Below are 22,796 nucleotides of genomic sequence, written 5' to 3' on the forward strand. Positions count from 1 at the left end.
ACAGACACACGCTAGCATGCAACAATCATGAGCTTTGGTCCAGTCTCCTCTCTTTGTAGCCTTACTTTTTAATTTTAGGGTAGTCTTTGGTCATATAGTGTCAAGCTTTATTCCACATTTTTTGTAATAAAAATGTCTGTATTTTGCTGGATTAATTTTAATGGAAACTGAGATACGCTTCTGTTTTATAGCCTTCAGAAGGTAGGGCTTTGGGGGGAAAAAAGAAACGCTAAATATAAAAATGGCTTGATTTACAACTTCCAGTGCACAATTAGCTTGTATTCTTGAAATAATATTTCTTCTACATTTACAGAACATGCTTAGTATGTAATTTCAATGTTTGTTATGTCTGTATGTATTTTTATCATAGTTACACTAGTGTATTGAGGAAATCTAGCAGGATTTATTAAGAGATAACTAAAGGACTGAATATTATAATTTGCATGATTAGGTTAACCACTCTTTCTCCAGCTTTAGTAGTATTTCTAAGGTTTCTTTTGTCCTTTAATTCAGTGGTAAATTGCCGTCAATATACTGTGTCTGTGTAGTTATATCCATTCTACCATCTCTATCAGACACATCTAATTGGGTAAACACTTCTAGTACTTTATGAAAAGACTGTAAACTGAATGTATGCTACAGATAATTTTTCTTCATTCCTTTTCTTAATTTGAGGGTCATGCTCCTTTTCTGTTTGCATAACTTGAATATCCTAAAGTGCTCGTGTGTTCATGTTCAGAGTTTGTTCTGGGCTTGAATTCAAGGGCCTGAGATTTATCAGGCATAAATTTCAGATGGAGGATAATGCTGTTAGTTGCTTAGTCTTGGTTGTGATCACTGTGAGCTGTGGGAGTACTCTTTCTTTGTTCCAGTAAGAATTAAAAACAGAGTAACTACAGATCACAGATACAAACAGTCCTATCATCCAGGCGAGACAGGGGTTTGTCAACAACAACCACATATCAAGGGACTTAAGCCACCTTTGAACTAAAGAAATGCAGTTAACGACTAGTTTTGGCTGGAAGATAATAGCTTACACCCTGCCTTTCAGCTGGATCTGCTGTATGGCTCAGACTTGCAAGGGAAGGCCTGGCTTGCCTCTGTCATCCTGGTCCTCGATGTTTTCCCGGGTAGGAAAAAAACAGCATATTTAAATGGTTATATTATCCCTCAGTCCTGGATCAAACACAGAGAATAGGTATTAGACAAAGATTGCTAGGTAGAAATAAAGTAATATTCAACCCAAATATTGTGCCAAATATATTTGCACAGTTTTAAGTCTGGCACTAAACACTTGCTACCTTAAAGTACGATCTTATTGTGAATTCTTTTTCCCATAAGCATTCATTGTCAGACCATTTAAGGGAAATCTATCAGAGATACAATTCCTAAAGTCAAGTTCCATTTTTAGGCTGTTTTTATTTAGCTCTTCATGAGTAGAAGCTTGTGGCTCAGAAGCTGAATTATCTTTATGACTTAGCCTAGGGAAATTGATACAGGTATGCTTGTCTCGTTCGGGGGGCATTCATAACAATGTATGTTTTAAATTTTATTTCTAGAAGTAAACCTCCAGCTTTCCAAGTTAATTTCAAATATATATTGCAGTTCTTACACATGGCAATTATACCTTTTTGCTTTCATTTATGGAAGCTGAACATTCAGCTAAGATTTTTTTTTAATAAATACAGTAACTGTATTGTTATCTACTATACATTGTAACATTCAGCTAACACATATATTATTGTTCTAACCAGAAATCATTAATCACTGCTTCCTATAGATGTTGTTTACCCTGTGTATTTATTTTATGTAGAAAACAGTCTGTATTTTTTATTTTATATACTGTTCTCTTTCCTGTATTCTCATGTTTCCTGGATATACTGTTCAGTCAAACGTTACCTTTAAACCAAGCCACTCTGAGTCCAAAGCATCAAGTACTTCGAGATCTTTTTAAAAGCAGCTTAAAAAGGCTTGTGCTTATGGACAACAGAGAAATTATGCATTTTTATAGCGGTATTCTTTTTGAAGATGGAAATCAAGGTATCATAGTCCAACAAATACTGACATCTGTAAAACTGGGCTATGAGTTTGATGAGGCAAAATATCCTAAAATGGTAATAAGAGTAATTATAACTACTAAACCATAATGGAGCCTCTCAGGAAAAAAAATCACAGTCTTTTTCTTGAACAAGCACAGATATTTTCTATATAATATGATTATGGTGCTGAGGTGATTGTGGCTTAAAAAACTAGGAAGTTCTGTTTAGTCTTTGAGATCAGGCATATCTCAACAATTCTTATTGGACTGAGGAGAGATGTTTTTAAGGCACACATTTGAAATTTGCATTCCTTAAATTTCTTTAAAGTTTTACCATGTTTTATTTCAGATAACCATGCTTTTATTGAAATACAGCCTTCACATAAAGCCTCCACTTTATGTTGTATGACAACAGTACACTTGGAAGTGCTTTTATTTTATTCAAACACTAGAAAGCAACTAGTACAAACAGTTCTACACACCAAAACTTTCTGGTAGCATGCAAATGCTTCTCAGGTGTTTCTTTGTTACTTGCAGGTTTTGCATCTTCAATAATTTTTTAAAACATTTGAGTTTCTTCAATTTTCCTATAGTTAACAGCTGTAGTATGTGTTGCCTGTGGTGTTGCGAGCTGTTTGGATCAACTTTTGCTTTCTGCTAATTTTAAAAGCTGATTTTTTTTCCCCCTTGTGGCATCAATGGCAACATTTTATTTGCATACAGTAGTAAAATGCTTTTGCATACTTTACACATTGTTATGCATAAGGTCACCATTTTGTTACATAGTTTGGTACTTTAACTCACTTCTCACAGGTATCAGTGAACCCCTAGTGATAAATCACAATAACAGATTTAAAATAAAAATAAAATGGAAGTGAATCCTTATAGCTTAGTTGTGTTTCTTTCTAGAGCCCCTATAGTTTGTTTTTAGCAAGCCAGAAGGATAGAAACCTTAGCTTTTTAAGAAAAAGAGAGACTATTATAAGTTGCTTAACAGCATGAGTTGGATTTTTCAGAAAAATACTAAATTCTAAGACTTAGAGTAAAATCCAAATAGTGGCAGCATCTCAACAGTACCAGCAAACAACAAAATCTGTAGAAAATTTAACTGAAAAAAAGCTGGGTTTTGTCTGTCTGGTGACTTAGCCAATCCATTTTGACTTCTTCTAGTTTTGCTAGTTTTCAGCTTGTTTCTTTTCCCTACCAAATTTAATATGTGCATTTCAAACCAAGCAGGCATTCTTTTTTCTGCTTTATCTTATTAATGAATATGCCGCTGTTCGCTGCACGTGAATTTTAGTCAGGAAGTTACTAATCTGTTCTGCAGTGAGAGAGGAAGTTTGTGTTAATGAAGTTATGTCATAGTTAGACTACAGCAGTCAATGAAGTTGTATTCTAAATTAACTGCAAAGTGAGACCAGTGCATCATTCAGTGTCATTTCTGAATTACCTGATTCCATGTTCTCGTTTCAGTGGTTTAAGTTTTGGGTTCTTTTATTTTCATAGCTTTGCACAAATTGAGAAATGTCTGTTGTTAACTAAAGACTTTGCAAACTTTTACTGTGTTTATGCTAACCTATATAAAATTCAAATGGTGGCCTTTTTAGGTCAAGTATCATTAGAAAGCTGTAATATTCATGTAAGATCAGTTCTTATTTTCTGCTCCCAGTCTACTAGCACCTAGTAATTTAAAAGAAAAGAAGAGGGTGAAAGATGAAATAAGGTATAGGTTAATAGTGATTAAAATAGGGAAATAGAGTAAAAGTCTGGATAATTTTAGAAAATACAGCTCTCACCAGTTAGGAAATGTTAACTATTTCTTTCATGCACAAAAATTGGCTCAAATTTAACTAAAGAATTCTGGAGAGCTGTTTGATGGCTAAACCATGAAAGACAGCAGACCTAAAATTGTTAACCACTGTCTGCCTATGTTTCATCTGAAGCTCCTGAAAATTATTTTTTTTTCTTTTTTTCATTATTTATTTTCATTTTGCAAGTAATTTTGTAATGCTGTTGAAACTGGTTAACTCCTATGATGAGTTACCTGTCACAGTGCCAGAATTAAACATTTTGCTTAATTTATATTTTTTTTTATTTTATATAAAGCACAGTGGAGTAAGTAGGTGGATAATTCTGATTCCTAGCACCAAAGGATTAGGCTGGCTTTTATACTTTAATGAAAAGTTTTTTTACATAACCGAGAAACTCTTAGAGAAACGTTATTTTTATGTGTTCAAACCATTTTCAATCCTATCTCAGGAGCTGAAGGGTCAGTAAAATAACACATTTTGCAGAAAGTGATGGAACTATCTTGAAATATAGGTTTAGGCTTACAAATATTTCCAGAAGTTGATCTGCTGCCTGGCATTTGTAATTATAATGTGTAATGATAGAGAAGTTAAGAATGAACTGCCTACTGCAGGTAGATTTATAAAATAACAAGCTCATCCAGAAGACCTCAGTGCTACCATGATACCAGAGATTAAATTTTATTCCTTATCAAAGTTGATTAGAGTTTCACTATTGTCTTCAACAGGCATAGGATTTTATAGTGGAGCATTACAGAAAATGAAACTTGATATAAATGTCATAGAGATAACTGTAGGTGTCTTCTTTTTTCCCAAGCGTTGAAATTCCTAAAGTTATAAAACTATTTGTTAATCAGGCCAGGAGTCTTTCTTTTGAAAAGTGTACTTTCTGTCTGTCTTTTGTTACTGCATATTTAGATCCATGTCAGGAATGCCTAGAATATTGAACGGATGTTTTTCATGGGAACTTCATGTTAAAGAAAAATATAAGACAATGCTGGTTTACGTTTACTGCAAACAAAATTATATGTTCCCAACTGACTAAACTGCTTCTCAAAGTAATGCATGAAGAGTGGAATTTCTCCTCACAATTCTGAAGTTAACATGGAGTTCTACAGTCTGCACAACAATTCCAATTTGAGTGGTTGTTAAAACACACTTTATGTAGCTTCAGGGTTTCTCTTATTTTCTTTTCTAGTGGCTACAGTTCTTTTGCAAAAGTGCAGAGCTTCCAAGACGTTACCATTAAGACCTGGGACAGAGTAAATTCTCAGTTGTGTTGGAAGTGACAGGCATGATCTGTCAGGCTGATTGTTGAGACAACACTTGACCATCCAAATCAGCATTCCCATTTTGTTGTTGTGATTTTTGCACTTTATAAAAGATTCTGAGAATTGGTTTGTGAAGAGTCCAAGTAGCTTTCACAGGCCTTCTATGCTTATGAGAAAAGTTTGTTGGATTTGAAAAGTCTTTCACTATCCTCAGACAGTAGTGTTGTTTTTTCTTAAGGTAATGAAACATTATTTTTTAATTACATCATTATTGGGATAATTACATCATTATCGATCTATTTGGAAAGGGAAAGATTTGATTCGTATTGGTAGAAATTAGCTGGTCTAAGGTAAATTCTACAAGAAATTGGTAGTGGTGGTATAATACCATCTTTATGAATTCTGTAGTGCATTGTTAATGCTCTAGCTTCCCTTAGTAATTGTTTCTTCTGTTATTTACAAAATAAATAAAGATGTGTACATTTATTTGTTACTTTTCCTCAAATTTTATTTTGAGATGGAGAAATCAGAGCAAACATAGATTGTATGATCTTATTTGTGAAGAAGTGAATGGAAAGGATAACTTTGTACTTGATATTTTTGTAGGTATAAGCCTATGCAGAAGGTGGATGGAGTCGCAGATGGCTTCACAGGAAGTGGTCAACAGACAGGCACATCTGTTGAACAAACTGTCATTGCCCAAAGCCAACATCATCAACAGTTCCTAGGTATGAAAGCAGGTTTTATACTGCTGTATAAATAAGATTAACTTGATCGTCACTGTGACCATCAAGTCATACAAGTGCAGTAATTGCTTCTAAAGTTATCATGCCCTCTTTAAAATTGTTACTCACAAGAGAACAAATGTTCTGTGTTGTGAGTTTTAGGTAATATTTAATATGTATCATGTAAGTATAAAAGGAAAAAAGTATGCAAATTCTGTATTTGTGTGATACATTTAATATTATATAAATCACAAAGCAGTTGCAGTGCAAAGTTATTTTAGACCGGTGTACTGAAATTCCAGCCATGAAAGTTGTTCCCTGCATGTGCATCACTGTGCACTTTATTTTATAAAAGGGGGTGGGAAGGGCAGTGACGTTACATTGCTATTGCAGATTAGACGTCCAGTGTGCTGTTGTATTAAAAGTCAAAAGAGCCAAGTAGTTTCAACTAGAACCCCAAAGTTCCTGTTTAAAAATGTCCAAGTTGTGGATTTATTAATCCAGCTAAGCGTGTATTCGCAGTAATGGAAACAAAGGGTACTTTAGTTATTTGTTTATGTGGAAAGACTCTTTGGCTGTGTTATTGCAGAATATGTAGGCTTATTTGGGTGGGATTTTCAAGCACTAAATTCTTTGGCCTAATTTCACTGTTACTGAAATCCCTGGAAACGTAAGGGTAGCATTAAAATGTTTTGAATCTTCCTTTCCAGGTACCTTGCAGTCCAGCATTTTTCTCTTATATCAGCTATCTCTTGGAAACACTTGTGACAAATAGTAAAAGCACATACTGGCTCCAATTGAAAGTCTAGTAAATTTCAAATAAAAATGTATATTGAGTCTACTAAGCCCTATCATACCTGACTACATAGAAACTCTTCAGTTGAACAAGAGAAAAACTATTCAAGGATTAATCTTTCATACACTGACAAAGATATTTTCCTTCATCATGTAATACCCTGAAAACTTGTGTGTTAGCTTTTCTATATAGTAGAGCAGTATATACCTGGCATCTTTTGATGTCTTCAAGAATAATTTTATATTTCTTTTTGATTAAAAATTGCAGACTGAATTTGTTTACAATTTTAACATATGACAGGTATGACAGACTTCTCTCTTTGAACATTGTGACCTTCTGAAATTTATTTCTTTGTGTCATCCTGAAATTTTTTCTTAATCATATTGTAACTGACACTGTTCACAATAGCCCTCTTTCATTATGTTATCATGGAAACAGATGCATCTCGAGTACTTCCAGAGTTTGGAGAAGTTGAAATATCTTCTCTACCGGATGGTACTACCTTTGAGGACATCAAATCACTGCAGAGTCTTTATCGAGAGCACTGTGAGGTATTTACTATAAACCATTTATTTGTTAAAGTTCATGATTTCCAGTGAAGGTCAGTACAAGACAGTAATGCCAAATGTATTGCAGCCATGTTAGTGGTATGTGATTTTCCCCCAGGATATTTTGCTTATTTCATTGAAAAGGACATTAGTAAAAAGATTTTTCTGGATGGTCCCCTTTGCAGGGGAAAAAAGTAATATATAATAGACACTGAGAATGAAATGTAGTTATGTGTATATTTTCAGAATGTTAGAGAAAATAGACTTCAGATTGTACATGCAGATCTTTGGTTTAGGCATGTTAGAGATGTAAATCATGTTAAAGTATAATTACTTTTTTTCACATAAAAAGCCATAACTTTTTTTTCATTTTAAAGAAACACTGGGACATTTAGGCCACACTTGATATTGAATGATATGTCTTTTAAAATTATTTTTGAAGGTGCTTTCAAGCCTATATTGAATTATGAATTATGAAAATGAATGAAATGGCAGGTTTCCTTTGTGTTTGCAGAAGCATTAAATATTTTCTTTGGGTGTAAACATATATGAGAGGAATGCTTATTTCTGGAGGCTTCCATGCATGTGCACTCAGCATTACTCAAGTCTCTGTGGAGACCAGTTTATACTTTTAATTTATGGATATCAAAAGTATTAAAACAAGCATTATTTATAAGGATCATTAAAAGGATCATTAAGGACCATCAGAAGGATTGTTAAAAAATGTACAGTTTTCCCTTGCTCCATTATGTGAAAAAAGCTAAAGATGGAGTTAAAAGTGGGGGGAAGCTGGATAGAAGACGATCTGTACTTGGGTTTTATTTTTGCAGGCAATACTGGATGTGGTTGTGAATCTTCAGTTCAGCCTGATAGAAAAATTGTGGCAAACTTTCTGGCGCTATTCTCCCTCTGCTCCACCTGATGGCACTACTATTACTGAACCAAGGTCAGTAAATGTTTCTCTTTTTTTACTACTTCTGAAGATATTCTAATACAAGTGTCAAAAAAAATCCCGTTGTTTTTTCCTGCAGTGTAATAAATTTTTTTCATATGCTAATTTTTCAAATTAAATTTGTCGGGTATTGTTGTTGGGTATTTTTGTATAGGCTGGGTGTTTGCCAAAGTGCAGTCTTCAAACAATTGTCCCACCCTTTTTTTTCTTTGTTTGGACAATTACAGTAAAGATGTCTTTCCACAGTATTCTATCGAGCTCTTTTAAGCCAGGAGGATCATTTATAGCTCTGCATAATTTACAAGCTGTAGCAGAGCTGTGGAGGCACTTTTTAAATCCATTTCCATGTGACACAACATGTAAAGAAGTTCTGCTGAGTGTAGTTGAGACATCTATGACATCTTTAAAAAAGAATACATTTTAACACCCATTTTTACCTGCTGTAAATGCATTATCATTTATTCGTTTGCTACATTTTTTCACACCAGCAATCTGAGTGAAATAGAAAGTCGACTTCCAAAAGCAAAGCTGATTACTCTGTGCAAGAATGAGTCTATTCTGAAATGGATGTGTAACTGTGACCATGTGATGTACCAGGCTTTGGTGGAGATTCTCATTCCTGACGTCCTTAGACCTATTCCTAGTAAGTTGAACACCTGAAACATTTTGTAAGGATTTTTGTGCATGCATGTGTCTGGTGGTGTTGGTGATCTTGTACCTCACGTGGCAGCTTTATGTATGTTTGAAAGTTAGGAAAGTATTAGTGTATTATTTATCCTTAATTTTGTTGTGTAGGAAGTTGTGCTGATAGTTGATGTATGCTTTGTATTTTAAAAGTAACTTATGATTTTAGTGCATTTGGAAGATCTAGTTTTCAAGATTTAGTTTCATATTAAAAGGACTTCTCTCTTGTGTGTTATATTTTCAGATAAAGATGTTTTCCTTTTACCCTGGCTCTAGATTACCTGATAGACTTAGACATAAGTCCTGTGGCCCTGAGCCAACATGCACATCAGTCAGTCCCTCCACTAAATTCAGTAGTTTTTAGTTTATACATTACTTATTAATCTTTGATTAATCTGAAAAAAAAAAAAAGCGTAACATCTTTGTGATTCCATTTTTGGACAGTTAGTCTTTTGTTCCTTATCAGTGGCTGCTGAAATCAATTTTAATGGCTGTTAGGCAGTGAAAAATTAACTCAGAATTTTTTAGTCCAATTTCTTATTCCAATCTAATGTTCTTTCTGTCATACATCCTGCATGAAAGAGTCAGTAATTGTCCAGCCATTCAACCATTACCAGGAGTACAGCTTTTTTTTCCAGGTTAATTTTACTAGAATCCATCTTTGCTCCAGAAGTGTATTTTTATGGCTATTTTTGGTAGAAAATGAATTTATGTGAAGAAAGCTGAACTCCTTTATAAAACTTTTATTGTCTTGCATAAGGTGTGCTAAATATTATTTTAAAAATGTGCATTAGCAACCCACTATAAACCTTGTTACTCCTACGTATGATATCCTTTCCATGAAAAAACAGTAGTCACTTTATGAAGTTGGATTTTTTTTATTTTTTTTTTTTTGTAATTAGGACCTTAAGTTGCTTTGGAGCTAACAAAGCTATTTTGTCATGCTCTCACAAACACCTTTTCTGCTACAGTGACTCCAGCAGTAATAAGCAGTCCATAAAAATATTTGCAGGTACTGCCTTGCAGAAAAGTTTTATTGACTTTTTGCTTGTCAGTGAAATAAAATTAGGTTTTAGTAAATTATGTACGATACAAAAAAAAAAAAACCAAAAACCTGGAACTGGAAATGTATAAAATCTGAAGGCCGGCTTTTACAAAGACAGTTTTACCTTATTTTTAAGGAAAGAGTAAGTTCTTGGTAGAGATTGACATAATTTACCTTTTCATCTATGTAACAGAATAAAGCAAAAATGTTCTCTCAAATATATGCAATTATTGACAACCATTATTTGTATAAATTATTTTGCATTGGTTTATATTTGATGTTTTACTTTTCTATCTAATGACAGTGCAAGTAGGTAGGATATTAATTTTTGAGTAATATCACAAAATCACAAGGGACTAGGCACTGATAAAAAACCCCACAAATTTAATTACAACATTTAATAGGTTGAATTAGAACTCTGTCTTCCAAAGAACATTATTTTCTGAATAAAAAATGTGGTGCAGACATGTTTTTTCATCAAACCTGCTCTTTGCCTTGCTTTTCACTTGCTTCTCCTGCACAGCCCGGCAGTCTCTAAAGAAGTTGTTATATTGTGGTGTCTTCCTGTCGTGTTTCAGAAGATGCATTGGGTGTTGCCACTAGGCAATAGGGTTCCAAGAAAAACAGGACACAACATTTACTACCAATAACTGGAGGCATCAGGTCCTTTCATGCTATTTCTTTCTTTTTAGAATTACAAGGCATATTTGAATAAATGATACCTACTGTGTTCGACATTCGTATTTTTGGGGATGATTATCAGACTTCTTGTGTAAACACATCATCTGATCCCAGGACAAATTCATCCCAAGAGATTCCTGACTATTTTGTGGACAGTCCAGTGAGCTACCCACTGAGCTACCTCTGGAAGACTAATGTATTTTCTGATTTTTATCTTTAGGACAAGCTAGCTAAATGGCTTTTTCTAGTCAGCTTTCCTGTAATGATGGTCCATACAAGTTCTCTCTTCACTGCTGAGTATTTAACATATTATTACTTTTTTAACTGCTACTTTTGAATTTAAATATCTCCAGCCATTACAACAGACCAGGAGGAAGGCTTAAAGTTGTGCTTAATGGTTGACTCTGACAATAATGGAGCTGGGGGAAGTAGACAAATTCATCACCTTCTGTGGGAAAAACAGCAGTTTATAAGAAATTTAGGACTCTGTAGAGGAAAGGGGACTCAAAAGGCTTCATCAAAGGCATGCTTATGATTTTTTTCCTGAATAAATAGGAAGATATTGACAGCAGCTGCACAAAATAGGAAATAATATTAATTTGGAAACTGCTTGAAGCATATGATTTTTTTAAGGTTTATCTTTTTTCATGTCTAGATTTTCAATTTTTTTCTTTTAGAAGAGCCTTACTGTGCTACTCAGATGTGTGATACATATTACTGGAGTAGAAAAAAAAATGACCACTGAGGAAAAAATTGTTAAATTTTAAACTATGTTAAATTTGTCAGCTGAAATGTTTAGCACCCACGGAATGAATGAAGAATTGCTGTGTATAAAACAGCAAGATTCCTTTTCCTAAGATAAGTGAAATGTTGTCTATTTGAGTCAGGAACAAAGACCATAATTATCTAATGTCTTGGCAATAGTCTAGAGCTATTACGCACTTTCTGCACCTTCACAAGTAACAGAATGGACAACAAACAGCCTGTGAGTTAGTTTCTATCATAGGTGGAGCATTTATGCTAAACGTATTTCTACACCGTATTACACAATTCCAGGCAGACAAAAATTTAAAGTACTGGAAAGACTGTAAAGCCTTGTTTTTATGAGATTTGCATGTCAGAGGGTTTTCAGCTGAGAACTCAAGCTTTTTCGGTGCTTACCCAAATCAAACCTTCTGTCAGTAACTGCCATTGCAACATCATTTAGTGTGTGTATAGTAACATTTAACTATCTCGGGCCATTTACTTTGCACCATACTCACCATGTGATTCTTTGAAAGGGTTTTCTTGGTTTTCTCTGGTAGCCAGATTAACTTAAAAGAAGGCTTTGAGGATGCAGGAATTTAAGGTTTGTTAATGACTAGATGTGTTCGTAAAGATGGAGTATGAGAAAAAATCTGTATTCAACATGGTATCTCCAAAGCTCATTAGAAATTCATAGTTGTTCTATACAATACAGGTGCCTGATTATCTACTTTAGCTATTTTATTTCTTCAGAACTTAGAATTCCTTTCATTTGCTCCCCTTTCTTCCTAGCTTCCTTCCTAAGCTCTGAGCTGCTTTTCCACATTTATTTTTAAAATAATTTTGTAATATGTAGCTGGCTGAAAAAGAGTAATAAGCAAATTAGTAGTGAAAAGGCAGTAATATTTTCCTTAAATGTCTTAATTATTATTCATGCAGTATTTAAATTATTCCTTCCACTTTGCATTTTCTTGTTCTATAGGTAAGAAAATGTGAGTGAATACATAGTTAATTAGTAAGTGCACAGAAAAAATTTACAAAGCAGCACAAGTGAGCTAGCTGATTGGCAGAACTGAAGAAAAAAGCTTGTTCTTCATGTGGAAACCTTAAGGGGGGAAAAAACTGGTTACCATAGAGTGTTCAGCTAATACAGGTACTTTGTAAGCTCAAATTGTGTTCAGTTAAGCATCCAAATGTGTGGTCAGTTATATAAATTACTGATGCAGATTCTACTCCTTGACACTGTGAAATTGAAGACATGTGAAAAAGATGTCCTGAAGAATATGTTTTTGCTTTTAGTAAATTTACTTTGCTAGTAGAAAGCTTTATTGAAAAAGGGATCATCAGTAATTCAAACAGTAAAAGTCATTCTCAAAGGCAGGTTCTATCAGCATTAATTCCTTACTCTACCAGAGTATTCAGCCTTATAAACAGAAGCCAGTCAACCTTGTTTCTTTTCACATGTAGGTAAAATAGTTTGAAAACATATATTCCTCTTTCTAGTTTTGTCCTCTTCATTTTGTAGTTGCATTCATTCTTTACTAGAAACCTGTAGTTTTTTCTTTTTGTTTCCTCCTTTTTGCAACTGTTTTAGTGGATGCTATTGTGTCAATGATCAAGTGGTAGGTATGGGAAAGTGAGATTTCTGCTACTCAGGAGATATGATTTTATTTTTCCAGGCACAGTTCCTTGGGAGAATAGTTCCTGTTCTCCTCCTTTAAAAAATTAAAATATGTATTTTGAGTAGTGCAGATTGCTGTAAGAGCTTCTTCAATTTCTCTCTAAATCTCTGTCAGTCACTCAGCGGTTTCGTGGGTGCTATAGTAAAGAAACAAAAATGCACAGATTCCACAGCCATTTGAATAATTTCACTTTCTGTCAGTGAGACACACTCCTATATGTTGCTTGTTGATGATATCCTTAATCACTGCATACTGGATTTTGTTCTTTAAAACTGAAGTAAGCAGCATGATGACATGGCTTAAGGTTACTTTGGGCTTATTTAAGGAAACTGCAGTATTCCATTAACTGTAATTTCTTCCAGAGTTTTGCTCTTCAAAAAAGGTGCTTAGATGAAATGGAAAGCTGTAAGTATTTGGTGGAAACTTCCGACACAACTGCTGCAATTACTGATGTTCTTTTATAGGAATGCCAGAAACAATACTGCTAGTCACAAACTTCTTGAAAGACTGTTAGATGAAGAAGTCAGAACTGCTTATTAAACAAAACCTAAATTCATTATTGCATAATATGTATCTGAATGAGGCATTTTGAACCCAGGCTGGATTTTTCTTTTAGAACGTAAAAGCAGCAGACCTGAACGTTGAGTACATAAGTACTGCGGATGCAAAACATTTCAAGACAGGTACATTGCTTTCTTTTCATTCTGTTTTTATTCTTTAATGCACAGGTGCCTTGACCCAAGCCATTCGCAATTTTGCAAAAAGCCTTGAAGGTTGGCTTTCAAATGCCATGAACAATATTCCACAGAGGATGATACAAACCAAGGTAGACAAAACTGTTGCAGTATTATTCTTGCAATGGCAAACCAAGTGGGCAGTAGCATCTAAAAGCAGTAGCTTTTCAACTTCAATGCTAAATTTCATGTTTAGCATCAGGCATCAAATAATGGGATAGGAAATAACTTAGTTTTTCAAGAAATTGTAAAGAAGACATTATTTGATCTGCTACATGGACATAATTCACAAATGAGAACTTACTAATAAAGAATATTAAAATGATTTTAAAGCCTCAGTCTGTGGAATTAATCTACAGATAGAGAGTACAATATTTAAAAATAAATTAATTTCTTCATAGGTTGCCGCTGTAAGTGCCTTTGCCCAGACTCTGCGAAGATACACATCTCTTAATCACCTGGCTCAAGCAGCTCGTGCTGTGCTTCAAAATACTTCTCAAATCAACCAGATGCTCAATGATCTTAACCGTGTTGATTTTGCCAATGTTCAGGTAAAATGTAGTTTTAAGTAATAGGCTTTTTTTAAGTGTTATTTCTTCTATGATGTTGAAGTTTATTGTTAGCTGTCATTATTCTAACAAGACAGTGAAGTGAGAACATTTTGCAGATTCATATATTCAGTGATTCAGTCGAAACATGACAGCTTACACTTTTGAAAAGAGCTCAGAACCATTATCTATTTCCATTTACTGTCTTGAAGTGAACATATTCTTCCAACTTCTCTGCAAATGTAGAGCAAATACATTCTTAGAACGGGTACCATAAATGATGTCTTAGTAATAGCATAAATGATACCCAAGAATTAGATCTAGGATAGCAGCGTAGCTTCTGAATGTCTCTAAAAGGTACTAAATGCACAACATTGTTTTTAGAAGAGAACTGTTTTCATTATTTCAAAGACAATACCATTAGTGTACTTTATCTAAGTGCCTGTGCTTGAATCTACAAGATCTCCTGAGTACTTGATTAGATTAGTACAGATTAGAACTAGTTTACAGTTAGCTATAGAATATAAATTTGTATTTTCACTGAGCTTAATTCTCCACGTTTTGCTCCTCTGAGGAAAAGTATTTTTTTCCTTTTGCTCAGCAAAGTGAAGTGTTCTAGATGACTGGTAGTTCTATGTTTGTTTCTTTTCCTTGTGAAGAGTGTTTTAACATACTTGTTAATAGTCTTAACAAAAGTTGGTCAAGAGTACTTGACCAAGATACAGTATATTAAGTATTGTAACATGTTAACTTGGATATAGAGTCTGTGAGTGAGGTGTTAGCTTGGCACGTGATAGCTAGAGTTTAAAGACATGGCTTGCAGTTAGTGAGTCTTCGTTTTTGTCTCTTAGTTTCTGAATTGGCCAGCTAGCCTTATTTAAACTTGGTGACACTGACTAGATTGCTTAACATTGTATGCAGAATGTGTTTCTCCATTCGTGTGCAGTTTATATTATACTTCAAGTAATGTGTAGTCTATTACTGCCTATAGTCAGCAAACAAAACAATCCTTGTTTACATACAAAGCTTTCTGTTGTAAGATGATATAACAGAAATTGTCTTTAACTTCTTCAGAACAAAAGGAACCTTGTACTTGATTTCTTGCTACTTCTTTTATTATTTTGCCCCCCATCTAACTGTTCTTCCTGCTCACCCTGCCTTTAGTCACAGAAGAAATTGACAAGTCCTAAATATTTCAGTAGAAAAATGATGAATGAGAAAAGTAGAAGCCTTTTTTTGAGAATTAATGTGGGAAACAATTATGTACTTGTGTTTTCATTGTTCTCATTTCTTTATTTGATGTCTGCTCTTATGTGTTATGATTTTCCCACCCATTTGCTTTCAACAAAATTATGATAGACATAAAAATAAAATCTGCTTTTTAGTTTGTCTAGTAAGTGGGTTTTGTCCTTTTCATCCATTGAATTGCTTAATCTTCGAGAGAGAATTATATTCTGTGGTTTGGGTTATGTATTGTTAATTCAAGAGTTGCCATGTGCTATAACAGGAGCAGGCTTCCTGGGTGTGCCAGTGTGATGACAACATGGTTCAGAGACTAGAAACAGACTTCAAGATGACTCTTCAACAGCAGAGCACTCTGGAGCAGTGGGCTGCCTGGCTTGATAATGTAATGATGCAAGCATTGAAACCATATGAAGGAAGACCCAGCTTTCCTAAAGCAGCACGGCAATTTCTGTTAAAATGGTCTTTCTACAGGTAGCATTTATTAGACTTATAAAACATTCTTAACTATTCTATTATTTGCTGAATTGTTTACTGTAGTAAAGTTGACAGATGTAATATCAAACAGTGGCTCACTAAGTCATGAAAAACATGTTGCAGGGGGTTCAGAAACTTGTTAACCTTGAACTCAGGGCTGCTTGCAAATTGTCAGGGAATTAAATGATCCTTGTTTATTGTCTTAAAGGCCGTGTGCAAATGAATGCAGGTGGAATTCTTCCCTGAGTTAGAAATATAATATGAATTTTTTGGGTGGAATAACTACACAACTATTAAGCCACCATTTTAAATATTATTTATTAAAATACTGTGGTATCCATGTTTATTAGATAAGGAAGACAAAACCTGGTTTTAATGTATAAAAAGAACATTAAGACAAGCATTCCATGTTAGCTGCTTATTGAAACGGATATCAGAGTTAATTTTGTTCTTTGAAAATTACTGTAGCAACTACTTGCTGAAGATACCAGATTTTGTCAATATAATATGTACACAGGAGCCTATCTTTTATAATTTTAAGTTTCAAAGTTTTAAAATCATGGCAATTAAAACCCTTTACCAGGAAGGTGGACACAACAGACACTATTTAAGCATTAGTTGGTTTAAAATCTAATAGTTTTCATACTATTTTAGTAGTTTAAGTTTTCAACAAAGTTTTCTTTCAAGGTAGATTTTACACATGCTCAAGTATTGGTAGTTATGCATATATCAAAAGGAAAAAAAACTGAAAACAAAACAATCTGGTTATTTCTTATGTAATCTGGTGTCTAGCAATACCTTCAGAGAAAGGAGAGAAGCAAATGATTGCCTTTCCTGGACATCACTTTCCGAAGATACCATAAATCAGAAATTTGTGGGTAACGTTTGAGAATATTGGTTTTGAGGTAAAATGTCTACATGGATAGATGTTACAATGACTATGACATATAATACATAAATATATATATTTTTCTATTTTTGAATAGCTCAATGGTGATTCGAGATTTAACCTTGCGCAGTGCTGCTAGTTTTGGCTCTTTTCATCTGATCCGCTTGCTTTATGATGAATACATGTTTTACTTAGTAGAACATCGTGTTGCTCAGGCAACAGGAGAGACACCTATTGCAGTTATGGGAGAGGTAAGATAATATGTAATAGACTACAATGATAGATTTAGTGATGAATTTGGGTATGTGTCTTACAAATTTTTTAAACAAGTATGTGAAGCTGTAAGATGTTCTGCAATGTAACAATAGGTTGGGTTACAAATACATACAACAATTTCAAACTTGTTTCATTGGTGGATTGTCAAGAGTACTGAAATTATATCGAATTCTAACAACCAATTATTTCCAAGTGAGCTTGCTCCTTTACAAATCTGCATACAGATTAAAGTGCACAGTTTGAAAAATGCTGATCAACAAGCAACCTTTTCTCAGTTTTTGACAACTGATTATTTTATGTGAAAGAGTAATAGGAAAGTGTTGCTTACATGGATCTGTTTACATGTATTTGCACGTATTTTGAATTCCCACACAAATGTTAATACAAGTGAGCTGAGTAGCCCCCTTGACTTGAGAAGGATGGTTTACATGCAGTATTTAGGCTTGTATGGTACGGTTCACATAAATGTAATAAAGCCAGTGCAGACATACATAGAGGTCTGCAACACAGCTGATTTTCATACATTTGTTTCAAAGGTTATTGGTTTAAAAAACAGAAAAAGAGTCTCAGTTCATAACTGTGTTTTTATACTCATCTATGGCATCTGCAAGGCAAAGTTTATCTCATCTGCCTTTTTCTAGTAGTTCATCTAATCTTCTGAGTGAGACAGTGAGGAATGCATAAATTGTCATCAAAGAATTGCACTTCAAAAGTGCTGAAAAATGGATATATTTGAAAATATACTAGATAAGTAATGGGACAGATTTGTTACATTTCTACACTTGGTAGTCATTGTATCATATTCTATATTACCAATAAATTGCAAGTCATTTTGCGAGTTGATTTGGCACCAAGTATCATTCATCCCTCAAGATACATTGATAGGCTCATTAAATACTATAAATAGATGCTATACTTTCAAGAGAAATTGGAAATGTCTCAGCTTTATTTGTCAAGTGATTTTACATCATGACATGTTTCAGAAAAACTAAATAACAATGCTTTTGCTTAGTGACCCACCAATAGTGTATTTGCTTAATCTCTGCCTTATATTTGCAGTAAGGTACTACACAAGTATACTGTTGCTACATTCTTGTCATCTTAGCATAGACTTAAATGTGGTGTAGGGTCTTCTAAAAAGTTTACTTAGACTAAAGATGGAGACATTATGAGGAAGTAAGTAACCCAAAACTTTTGGAGGTGAGGGGCAGAATAGAAGTAGTAAATACTCATTAAATGCATGTCTTTTTATGTTTCTGTGTATTCAATGACTGTGACTGAAATAAAATGAGGAAGTCTAAGACTATGGTCTGACAAACTCTGTAAGACAGTATAAAGAGGTGTTTCAGCTAAGAAAAGCATTCTCACTTTTCTCCCTTCCTCTTCTCCTAGCTTTGGACACAGGTATTGGCAAAATTCTTCTGAAAAAGACTGGTATCATCATTTATGGTTGGAAATGTATTTATCTAAAAAATGTACTCCTTTAATTTGAGACTCATTGATGGCTTTTTGCTCTGCCAACCCTTATTTAAGAGACTCTTAGAGGATTCAGGGAAGGAAAGGGAGGAAGGTTGTACATTTAGCTTGTGAGCAACTTTTTTGAAAAGGTCTTTTTTTGATGTATGTAAATTGGTTACCAGATTGTAAACCCTTTCACTGAAGTTCACTGAATTTTCACTGAATTTTTAGAGTTGGAAGGGACCATAAAGATCATCTAGTCCAACTCCCCTGCTGAAGCAGGATTGCCCAGAGCATGTCAGAGCATGTTACTCAGGACTGCATCCAGGCGGGTCTTGAAAATCTCCAAAGAAGGGGACTCCGCAACCTCCCTGGGCAGCCTGTTCCAGTGCTCTGTCACCCTCACCATAAAGAAGTTTCTTCTCATATTTGAGTGGAACCTTCTCTGTTCCAGCTTGTGCCCATTGCCCCTCGTCCTCTCACTGGCAACCACTGAAAAGAGTCTGGCTCCCTCCTCCTTCAACCCACCCTTTAGATACTTATAAGCATTGATAATGTCTCCCCTCAGCCTTCTCTTCTCCAGGCTAAAGAGTCCCAGCTCTCTCAGCCTTTCTTCATAAGGGAGATGTTCCAATCCTTGAATCATCCTCGTTGCCCTTCGCTGGACTCTTTCCAGTAGTTCCCTATCCCTCTTGAATTGGGGAGCCCAGAACTGGATGCAGTATTCCAGTTGTGGCCTCACCAGTGCAGAGTAGAGGGGGAGAATGACTTCCCTCGACCTACTGGCCACACTCTTCCCTATGCAGCCCAGGGTTCTGTTGGCCTTCCTGGCCACAAGAGCTCACTGCTTGCTCATTGTCATTTTGATGTCTGCCAGGACCCCCAGATCTTTCTCTTCAGAACTTGACTCCAGCAGGTCCACACCTAACCTGTATTGGTGCCTGACATTCTTCTTCCCCAGGTGCAGGACCCTACACTTTTCCCTGTTGAACGTCATGAGGTTCTTCCTTGCCCAGCTCTCCAGCCTGTCCAGGTCTCACTGGATGGCAGCACGGCCCTCCGGGGTGTCAGCCACCCCTCCCAGTTTGGTATCATCAGCAAACTTGCTGAGGATACACTCTGTCCCCTCGTCCAGGTCACTGATGAATATGTTGAACAGGACTGGACCAAGTATTGACCCCTGGGGGACACCGCTGGTTACAGGCCTCCAGCTTGAACCTGCTCCATTAATCATTACCCTTTGGGTCCTGTCACACAGCCAGTTCTCAATCCACTTTCTCAGCAGTGCCTTTCATCTGCCTTGCAGATAGATTTGCAACTCTGTGATATACCTTCATTTTTGTTCCAGCACAATTAAAGTTCTCTCTGGGAAATTTTAAAACAAGCTTTTCATTAAATTATTGGCAGTTCAGGATGGTTATCCATCATAACTTATGGCTTTATACAACACAGAAACAGCTCACTGTAATCTTAAAAAAGTTTGTACTTCCTCACTTTAATTTCAATTTTTAATTAATTTTTACTGAATGATAATTGTCTTAGTAAGCACAAGACTAGGATAGAATGGAAAATTAATTGCTGTACTATGGATGTGGCTGCAGCCATGATCATGTGTTTGACTGCTAGCCTCAAACTAGTGGAGCATGTGTTTGCTCCATTACAGATACTAATCTAAGTTCACATATGCTTAAGACTGTGTCCAGTTTTCTGTTGTTTATTTTGCAGTTTGGTGATTTAAATGCTGTGTCCCCTGGAAATATGGATAAAGGTAAGCAATTCAGTCTCTCCAGTGTATAATTCTGAACATAGCTACTGTAAGCAAAATAAATCCTCATGCTTTAAAAATACAGTAAAGCAGAGTTTAGAGCCATATCATGCTCTAAAGTGCATGTATATGTTATATGGATATGTTAATATGGATTCAATAAGCTATCTATGTAATATGCAGCATATAAGAATGTCTAAAATATTGTAGGTTTGTTTTAAAATAAGAATATATTTTAAAGATTTTTTTTTTATTGACATAAGAAATATTCCAATTTTTATGCAGAATTTAGTTGTATCTGGTAGGAGAGAGGAGGGTAACAGCTGTGGGAAGAAACACAGGAGTATGCTCATGTATGTTTATCTGTAGTAAATGTGTTGCTAAGTGAAGAAAGCAGAATTGCCTGCAAGTAGTTGTCAGATAACTTCTCAGTGAAGAGTACAGAAAGAAATGAGTTCCTTATAACCTCTTCATGACATATTTTGACATAGATTCTTTTACGGACTACTTGAGTGATCTGGAGCGACTTTGACCCTAGGTCACTCAACTAATATGTATGTCAAAATTTGGGGTCAAGTCACCCCAAATCTCTTTGCCTCAGTTTCCATATGTGTAAAATGAGAGGCGTTTTGTGACATGAAGTTGAGATTATTTGTTAGAGACTGGTTTTGACATTGCAATTGTTTTTTCCACATAATGTATCAACAGTGTGTAACTCACAAAGCTGAGTGTCTGTTTACCTATTTGAGATAATAATTTTAAATTTTCAGTTTGTGCTTTATCAGATTGCTAGTCTTCCCTATATTTTTATATTTCAACTATTATTTGCAAAATAAAGGCCCTTGTGTTAGAATTGTTTTCCCTTTGTGCTAGTTTCATGGTGGTTTGTTTGTGCAGATGAGGGCAGCGAAGTTGAAAGTGAAATAGATGAAGAGCTGGATGAAAATGGAGAGCCACAAGCCAAGAGGGAGAAAACAGAGTTAAACCAGGCATTCCAGGTGGGCTGCATGCAGCCAGTGCTTGAGAGTGGAGTACAGCAGAACCTCCTGAACCCAATTCATAATGAGCACATAGTTGCAACTACTCAGACTATCAGACAATGCAGTGCTACTGGAAATACATATACTGCAGTCTAATATGAAACCTCTCCTCCCCCCAACACACACCCCATTACATTAGCCCTTTGGGTTTCATATGAAAAAAATAAAGAGAGTAAGTCCGAAGGTTGACTGTTGTCAAATTTTAGCTGTGCTGAACATTATTTTATCGGAGTTGTTAAATGGAATGGGTATATGTATTTTGCCAGATCTGTTTAAAAAAAAAAAAAGATTTTTTTTGTAAACAGAATCATTTTACATTGGCTGTTCAATATAAAGAGTTTTCTTAGTATCAAATGCAAGGAAGATTTTTGCAAAGCTTAATGTTAATGTTTTTGTCCTCTTATAATAATTTAAATTTTTTCATAGTTTTTAAAAAATATTTTAATGTTAATTATTAGTTATGATGATTTCATATAGATAGGTTTTTAATTAGATGCACTTCTGTGAAATATCAAAAGAACTATTTTCTTTGATTTACACTGGAGGCATGCTTATTTGACAGCAGATGTATCAAATTTGTTATAAAAGGTGCTTTTCATTGGACAACAAGAAGACACTATTTTGATAAAATTGTGAGCATTCAAGGGGATTTTTTTCTAATAATGCTGGAGGGTTGGGAAGATCTCCTAGTTTCTTTCTGTGAGCAAGAAGCGAGTTTAAGTGACAGAATTGTAACAGAATGTGGTAATGTGTACGTCATAAACGTACCTAATACCTGACCATCATGTAATCAATGCAAGCTTCCTTTAAAATCAACAGTTCCAGAGATTATTTGCATACCCGTTCCTCTGTTTTGAAGACTACTGATTCTACATGTGGGGCCACTGAACAGGTGCTTTTGCCTGTTGAGTGGTACTGTAGTTGTTAGAAATTGAAGCTAAAAAAGAAGTGACTTGATTATTATTATTAATTTTAAGTGTACGTGCTACTTACGCTGAACTGGACATACAGGAAAACATTCCATTTGGATGACTTTCTTCTATTCCAGGTCTTTTCCTACTAGTGGTTCAATCTGCTGCTCTTAGAAAAGATAATTTATAGAATGCAAGGAATGTAGCAACATGCATCATTTTCCTTTCAAAAATATTTCCTTGTTGCTAAAGTGGATTTAAATTTTTACAAAAATTAGATAAGGCAGTGTAACTGGCACACCTCACTTGTATTTATTCCCAATTGTGTAGAATTTGAATAGGTGGCTAGATGGACCATTGCCATTTAAGAATGTACATCAGGGATCATTGTACCTCGGCTATTACATGGTGCCTTAAACAGAACTGAAGCTAAGACTTAGTACTTTTTGTTATTCTTAACTCTTAAATTAATTCAACAAGGT

General features: G+C 34.9%; 1 protein-coding gene across 1 annotated transcript in view; it reads left to right on the plus strand.

Annotated features, from left to right (window-relative positions):
- The window catches only part of RFX3 (regulatory factor X3), a 62,871-nt gene extending 41,372 nt beyond the window's left edge, over positions 1 to 21,499 (plus strand). Inside the window, exons 7-16 of the mRNA XM_074165932.1 lie at positions 5,724 to 5,845; positions 7,077 to 7,189; positions 8,017 to 8,132; positions 8,627 to 8,781; positions 13,703 to 13,800; positions 14,110 to 14,259; positions 15,764 to 15,972; positions 16,962 to 17,115; positions 20,324 to 20,366; positions 21,261 to 21,499. Coding sequence (XP_074022033.1) covers positions 5,724 to 5,845; positions 7,077 to 7,189; positions 8,017 to 8,132; positions 8,627 to 8,781; positions 13,703 to 13,800; positions 14,110 to 14,259; positions 15,764 to 15,972; positions 16,962 to 17,115; positions 20,324 to 20,366; positions 21,261 to 21,499 — 1,399 coding nt within the window. The remainder of the gene's footprint in view (positions 1 to 5,723; positions 5,846 to 7,076; positions 7,190 to 8,016; positions 8,133 to 8,626; positions 8,782 to 13,702; positions 13,801 to 14,109; positions 14,260 to 15,763; positions 15,973 to 16,961; positions 17,116 to 20,323; positions 20,367 to 21,260) is intronic.
- Positions 21,500 to 22,796: the final 1,297 nt, after the last annotated feature.

The sequence above is a fragment of the Numenius arquata genome, chromosome Z, assembly GCF_964106895.1.
Source record: "Numenius arquata chromosome Z, bNumArq3.hap1.1, whole genome shotgun sequence".
Lineage (NCBI taxonomy): Eukaryota > Metazoa > Chordata > Aves > Charadriiformes > Scolopacidae > Numenius > Numenius arquata.